Here is an 8,190-nt window from a genome sequence, read left to right as displayed (position 1 = left end):
TTCAAACCCCACAACCACCAAGTTGCCACTGTTGGGCCCTTGAGTCCTCAACTGCTCAGATGTATAATGAGATAAAAATGTAAGTCGCTCTGGATAAGAGCATCTGCTAAATGGAAGTTTCAGTAACATGCTTATAAATAAATATCTGCTAGTACTGTGTCTGGCCTTTTTCTGTGGTAAATGGGTTTCTATACCCATTGCAATTTTTCTTTATTTATTTCCTCTATGGACACATTTACGTCATGCTGGGATTATCATAATTACAAGTCCCCAACCTGTAATTACTGTTTACTTCAAATTCATGGGAGTCTATCTGAGGTCTTTGACCAAGAGAAAAACTCAGTAGAGGATCACCTGTCAGTGATTTCAGTGAGCTTAAATTTGTTTATTTGTAAAAAAAGCAAGTAAGAGAACTACATACGGTAAGTATCAAAAAACAATTTACAATTTTTTAAAATTCTTTTTACTTGAGGTTTTGATATAGATTAGGTCTTGCCAGCCCATAAAAAAAAAATAATAATAATAACAGGTCTTTAAGGGGCAGAAATCTGGCTGATAAGCAAGTGATCAAATACTTATTTGATTCAGTATTTCACAAATAATTTGTTAAAAAATCATACAATGTGATTTCCGGATTTTTCTTTTTAGATTCTGTCTCTCACAGTGGAAATGCACCTATGTTGCATTAGTCAGAAGGTTTGAGAAGGAATAAGGACAGACCTGCATTTTGTTGGTTCTGTCCAACTTTCGGCTGATGCAGAATGTAAATAATTCTTGAAATGTAATTTTATTTTTATAGTAAATTTATGATTGTAAATGCCATATTAGACCTGAGTATAATTTTTGTTCAAAAAATTGAAGAACTGATGACACTGCAAAACTGTGAAATGCAGGGTTGAGGGTTCGTTTTTCAACTCGGCTCTGTGTGCATGGAGTTTGCATGTTCTCCTTCTGCTTGATGGGTTTCCTCCCAGGGACTTCGGTTTCCTCCCTCAGTCTTATTCATTCATTTTAAATTTTTATCCTGGCATGGGAACTGGTGGATCTAAAGCTTATGTCAGGAATTCTGGGATAGTCAGAAATCAAGTGGAAAAAATATGATTAATAGACATATCAGACCTACAGACACATTAATGCCTGACCTCACTAATGTTTGTGTGGCTGTCTTGCTGCAAGTCATTACAGCCATGTTGTTAGAGTGAACCATAATCCTATGGTGTTTAATTTAATTTTAATCTGGCATGTGATGGTTTTTCTTCTCCCTGGAACATATTAATTAATTTTGTTTAGTTTTTGTCTTTGATGTAGCAGACATACATGACACAAGGTGTTTGGCTCAAGACTTAAATACTCTGTCTGTGCTGTTAATAAAATGATCGAATGTGTGTGTGTGTGTGTGTGTGTGTGTGTGTGTGTGTGTGTGTGTTGCGGGCAAGTGTCAAAGCTGACTGGCAAGAGTGTCGAAGTGCAGTGGACACAATTCATCCATAAAAATTCAAACTTAACACTTGAATAGATGATAGGTCACGTAGTCTTGCAGAACTATACCAAGTTTCTGAGTATACTGTACAGTAAGTAAATAATAGAAGCCATGTATTCAATTACTCTGTTCAATATTGCCACATTAGATAATAGTACTTATCTTAAGTTTAAGTAATGCAACAAAAGACAGGATTTCACACTGCTATGAAAACTTAGCATCACGTGCATATGAGCCAGTTACATTTGTAGCAAAAAATCTTCAATAACTATTTGTTACTAGGGTAGTTAGAGATGCTATTCAACAAAAGTGTCATGGTAAAGCCATTATACAATTCTCCATGATCAATTTAAATGGCTGTGCATTTTTGTTGACCAAAAAAAAAAAAATCCTCTGAAAGCATGTAGGCGTTCAAATCCCTGCTTCATATCAAATTCGCTTTCTTTGTTCATCACTGAAAAATCTCAGAGTTTATTCTGCTTTATTTAAGCTGTGGGCACGTGGTAAAAACTTTCAGATTGCCATTCAGATTGTCTGTGTTTAAAACTTCATGTTGATTGTAAGAGCTATAAGCTCATTCTGTACATCAAAGGCAGTCACTAAAGCACTCACAATTTTCTATTTAGTTATGTTGCCCCGTTAGTTTTGCTAATTTACATTTAAACCTCTTTACGATATGAAAATGAATATGAATTTAAGAGACTGTTTTTTAAAGAACAGAGATGAGTAAATCCCAATGTCCACTGCTTAACGGTGGATCTAAGATACATTGTCCAAAATATTTATTTTCCGGGTATGTTTTGTTTTGTCAGACCAAAAAAAAAAATTTTGTGAGCCAGTCTTTATTCCAGGTATTCCAACAATGCGTGTCTGAGAAGAAACAGCTCTGAGATAATCATTTACCATTCACTCTCTTTTATCTCCTGCCACAGTTTTTAGTAGCGCCTCTCTGTGATAAATGATTTCCAGGCTAACACACAAAGAAAATTAGGGAGAGATTCGTAGAAACGAGGTGAAAGACACAAAAAGAATAAATAATAATTTTAAAAAATAAATTTAAAAATGCGGGTGAAAGTCCGGAGTGTCACCAACTCTGGTCTTGGGCTACATCTGGAAGGTGAGTGGCCCTGAGGGGAAGCTGGGGGTCGGTCTTCACTGATTGACCCCCCACTGAACTGCGAGGAAAGAAGAGAAATAGAGAAAGAGGGTGGAGGTAAGAAGGAAAGGGAGAGAAAGAAAGGCAGGGGAGGGTGGGAATTTGGGGAAAAAAGGAGAGCACTTTTCAGAAGAAAATGTTTAGTTATGATAACAAAAGTAGTGTAACTTATTGCACCCTGGAAACTACATGACAGCAGATTGGTGTGAGCAGCATAGCTTTTCAGATAAACAGCACAGATGGAATAAAGCTGTCACTACCTCACTTGTCTAAGGCTTTTCTCTCTCTCTCTCTCTCTCTCTCACACACACACACACACACACACACACAAACAGAGATACATTAGCACTTCGTGGACGCTGCTGGAGAGCTATATAAGAACTCGTCAGGAGGTTTGAACACTCACTACTTTTCTCTGAAGGACTGTTCTGCTGTTTCTTTTTTCAGCTACTTTTAGTGAAGATAATTATATATTTAAAGGTATTTTCCTAAGGATATTTGGCATCACATTAGGTCTCTTTTGAACTTTGTTCTGATTTTTTTTTTTTCTGCTGACCTTCTTTAATGCTGGAATTTTCATGAAGCATGGCAACATCTGAAGTTTTACAAATGCTTTTTTCCAACAACTCAGCAGTGCACAGTTTTGAAGTACCACAGAATATTGATGGCTTCAGTGTGACCATGGCTGTCCTCTACCTAGTCGTATGCATCACAGGACTGGGAGGAAACTTTTTAGTCATTATTGCCATCCTCAAGCTGGATAAAATGTCATCTCCCACAACTGTGTACATCTTCAACTTGGCTTTGGCAGATGGATTGTTTATGGTGGGGCTCCCATTTGTGGCATTCCAAAACTTCCAGAACCAATGGATCTTTGGTGATTTGGCCTGCAAGCTAGTTATGGTGCTGGATGGAATCAACCAGTTCACCAGTGTGTTCTGCCTCACCGTGATGAGCGTGGACCGCTACATGGCACTAGTGGACCCTCTTCGCTTTGCACGCTGGAGAACGGCAAAGCGGGCCAAAATAATCTCTGCATTTCTGTGGCTATTTTCCTTGATTCCTGTCTTGCCCATGGCTCTCCACTTTACTGTGCAGTATGGCCTATGCATGGCTGACATGTTTGTGGGCAAATGGTGGATGACTTTCCTCACATATACTTTTGTGTTGGGCTTTGTCTTCCCCTTCCTGGTAATGATCATCTTCTACACAACTCTTGTACTGACCCTGAGGAGCTCCAGGCAATATGACAGGAGTTCCTCCAACTCAGAGGAGGGCCAGAGGTTGGAGAAGCAGGTTACCAGGATGGTGGTAGCTGTTGTTGTGGTCTTCGGGATATGCTGGTTGCCTTTCTATGTCTTCAACTTCTGCTCATTGTATGGTACAAATATGACCCTTGCCTTTGCACGTGGCTTTGAGATAGCAGTGCTCTTGTCCTATTCGTGGAGCTGCGCTAACCCAATCCTGTATGCATGTCTATCAGAGACCTTTAGCAGGTACTTCCGCACTTTACTCTGTCCCTGCATATACACCCCTAGGATGGTCTGCAACAGAGACACAGAGGCCTATGACCTGAATTACACAAATGGGCAGGATGTAAGTGTGCTAACTTAATTTCAAATATTTATTTCAGTGTTTTAGAGAAAATTTAAGTAACAACTGTCAATGTTCCTTGCATAATTTTTAATTTTGGTATCAGACTTTCTTTATATATCACATTTCATAATTTACTACCATCCAGTTGTGGTCGCATTCAAATCACAATGCAATCAAATAAAAATTCAATATTATAAAAGACTGATAATGCAAACTACCTGTCTTGTTGGACAACACATTAAGTTCCAACTGGGACACAAACAGCAGAGTTGGTAGGATATTTGCTTTGTTCCTCGCTCTGGGGTGGAATGTAATGTCGATGATTATGTTATCCATGTGTCACCCAAATGCGTCTGGCTTCTCAGCCTACTGTGGAAATTTAGGATGATGTCACTGCTGCCATGCCACTGAACTGGGAATGAACACTACAAGTTGGAATGCTTGTTACGACATTTGAGATGAATGAAGAATGCAAGACATAAGGAATCCATTAAGCAATGGATAATCCGTTAGTAGATTAGACATCTTGAAAAACACTCACCTGGTCATTTTGCTCTGGTAATGGGTTACTTCGAATGTTTTGCACAGGGTATGATTACATAATAGGGATTCTGCCTTAATTTTTATTGCTTGGAAAATAAACAGTATTTTCATTGCATTTTTCTGTTTTAGTACATGTTTTGCCTTTCAGTTTATTTGTCTTTTATATGTTATTTTATAGCAAAATGTTTTTATACTGTGGAAACAGGATGTATTAATGTAAAAATGTTTTTTGTGTTATATACATCATGTAGCTCACACAATTCTGTTCAATTGCATCATAATAATGTTAAATCACACAATGAAACTGCAAGTATAATCAGATGTAATCAGATATAGCCAATGTATTTGTTGTAATTTTTTTTTTTCAAATGTGTTATATTCAATACGTTTTGGAATGCAGTGCTGCATTCTGTCTTCCACAGCCTAGACAAATAAAAAAATTTTTTTTTTATAAAGCATGACACAACAGGACTTGTGTTTTTATAATTCCTCTTTTAATTTGCATAAACAATTTTGCTCAGTATACTGCTACCCTTAGTAATAATACGTTACAAGATCTATTGTATCCAATAGAGCCATTGAGTAGAGCATAGTAATTCAATGTCCATGTGAGACCAAATGTATCAATCAGAGTATTTGCAGCACTGTATAATGAAGGGGTAGGAAGTAAAAGCATAACATAATGTGCACATTCAACTGTTTTGTACAAAAAAAAAAAAACATTTTAAGCACCTTGAATGCTGTTCTGGCTTCTGAAAGGTTTGAAAAGCCTGTTTGGCATGATTAACAACTATATCCATCCAAAAGCTTCAAAAACCAATATTACATTCAAAGTATTGCCACATTTGAAACACTTTAGACCCCAATTAACTCTACAACACATTGCATTTAAAAACTAATACGTAAGGCTGCTACGTATACAATCTGAAATTCCAGGGCAGCTTCTTCAGAATTACCATACTATTTTCATTTGCTCATACAAACAAAAAAAACATTCACAGAAACAACTACGTTGATTTAAAAAATTAAGATCCAGATCAAATTCAAATTAAAATTTTATTTGTCACATACACAAACATACACAGTACGAAATGTAGTGAAATGCATTATACGACTGCCATTGACCCTAAAAGAGAATTAAAGTTTACAAATAAGAAATAAATATGAATAAAAGAAATACGATAGAAATTAAATAAAAAAATTTTTTTAATTAAACTAGGAAAAATAGAACTAAAAATAAAAATAGAAATATGATGTACAAAAATAGAAATATACTGTACAAATTGAAATATACTGTACTGGGTGTGCAAATATGCATAGAACAAAGTGTCTTTGTGCAGAGGTTATTAAAGTGTCTTTGTGCACTGGTCCAGGATGTAAACGTACAACATGTAGTGTAGATATGAAGGAAGGTGAGCGTGTAATTGTCCATAGTGTTCATGGATGTAAAAAGATTGATAGATTTGATCAATTATGAAAAGATTGTGTTAGTTCTGCATAGTGGTGTGGTTGTGGTTGAGAGACCTTATCGCCTGCGGGAAGAAGCTCCTCCTCAGTCTCTCTGTGTTGGCCTTCAAGGAGCGGAATCGCTTCCCAGACCGCAACAGAGTAAACAGTCCGTTATTGGGGTGGCTGAGGTCCTTCACGATCTTCCTGGCCTTGGTCAAGCACCGCTTGCTGTAGATCGAGTGCAGGTCAGGGAGCTCGATGCGGATGATGCGCTCAGCTGATCGCACCACCCTCTGTAGAGCTCGTCTGTCCTGCATGGTGCTGTCCCCAAACCAGGTCGTTATATTTACCGTCAGGATGCTCTCTATGGTGCAGGAGTAGAAATTCTTGAGCACCTTGGAGGGCAGTCTAAAGTCTCTCAAGCATCTGAGGTGGTAGAGACGCTGCCGGGCCTTTTTTACCACGGTGTTGATGTGACAGGACCATGCCAGGTCCTGCGTGATGTGAACACCGAGGTATCTGAAGCTGTCCACTCTCTCCACTGGGCTCCTGTTGATGACGGGGGTCTGGTAGTTCCTCACCTGCTTTGTACTGAAGTCCACTATCAGCTCCTTTGTCTTACTGACGTTCAGGAGGAGATTGTTTCTCTGGCACCAGTTCTCCAGATTTCCAACCTCCTCCAGGTAGGCCGTCTCATCGTTGTTCAGATGAGTAGCTTCTTTTCATTTGCTAAATTTCACAATGAGCCCAGCTCACTAAAAAGTATTGATGTCTTACAAATAAACTGTCATGGAATTTGACTGAGAGAGTTTTCAATTCAATTCAATTCAATTTTATTTGTAGAGCGCTTTTAACGATTTACATCATTACAAAGCAGCTTTACACAATCAAAAGAATTAAGTTTGTATGAAATGTGAATGTGTATGAATCAAAATTATATGATTGTTCCTGATGAGCAAGCCTAGGACGACGGCAACAGTGGCAAGGAAAAACTCCCTGAGATGGTAACATAGTTTCAGATGCTATGTTAACTAAATGACAACTGGTCACAGATCAGCTAAAAATAGGAGCATAATAAATCAGTTTCATGGTCCAAAGATCCACTGACCAAAATAACATCACTGACACAGGTCAAGGGATCGTATCCATGAACTTTATTAAATAAACTTTATCCATTAAATGTTCATAAATAGTAATATCAGTGCCCTAAATAATTCTTATTCCTAAATATGTGTATAATCATAGTAATAATAATAATAATAATAATAATAATAATAATAATAATAATAATTATTATTATTATTATTATTATTATACTTTTCTGTGAAAAACAGTGCCAGAATTTTGAGTAATGCCCATCATCAGTAATCAACATATGCTGCAAGTTCTTCTGATGACCTGTCAGCTGATATTACTGCATTTAACTATTCTGACTGTCCAGTAGATTATGCATCATAATCAATCTCAACTATAATTAAAAAAATTACCACAGGACAATAAGGCCAACTTGGTCACTCAAGTTGATGAGAATGTCCAGAAAAGGATCATTGCTTATCAGAGACCTTTCATAGGATGCCCAAAAAAAGGGCTTTTCCCTAAAGACTTTCTACTGTAAGAGGTATTCCATAATTATACACATTTACAGGTTCTCTTATATGGGTTGGAAAGAAGAATGGTATACGGTTGTCATTTTCACAAATCATATCCAATCCATGGCTCAAAACATTTTAATCTAGTTAATTTTATTATGATACATTAATACACATATATTAAAACATTGATAAATTGTGCCCATATTTTAACAAGAACATGTACACCTGCTTTAATTTTTCAGTTACACAATCAGTCAATCAGGAGGCAGCAGCATAATGCACAAAATCTTATAGATACAGGTTATGTCCTTTAATCCATTATGATCCTACTATGATCTTCTTGACTTTTTAGCTGTGGCAAGGGTGTTGGAGCT

The 8,190-nt window shown here is 37.1% G+C and overlaps 1 protein-coding gene across 1 annotated transcript; it reads left to right on the top strand.

The window, feature by feature from the left end:
- Positions 1-3,003: 3,003 nt before the first annotated feature.
- LOC128541374 (somatostatin receptor type 5) lies at positions 3,004-5,196 on the top strand. Its single transcript, XM_053511760.1, has one exon. It carries the CDS (start codon positions 3,222-3,224, stop codon positions 4,248-4,250), a length of 1,029 nt encoding a protein of 342 aa, XP_053367735.1. The 5' UTR covers positions 3,004-3,221; the 3' UTR covers positions 4,251-5,196.
- The last annotated feature ends 2,994 nt before the right edge of the window (positions 5,197-8,190 follow it).

This window comes from Clarias gariepinus, chromosome 14, assembly GCF_024256425.1.
Source record: "Clarias gariepinus isolate MV-2021 ecotype Netherlands chromosome 14, CGAR_prim_01v2, whole genome shotgun sequence".
NCBI lineage: Eukaryota > Metazoa > Chordata > Actinopteri > Siluriformes > Clariidae > Clarias > Clarias gariepinus.
This window is presented reverse-complemented; position numbering and strand designations above follow the sequence as displayed.

What these genes read in the sequence shown, in the direction of transcription:
- LOC128541374 (XM_053511760.1), top strand. Translation starts at nt 3,222, where the DNA reads ATGGCAACATCTGAAGTTTTACAAATGCTTTTTTCCAACAACTCAGCA.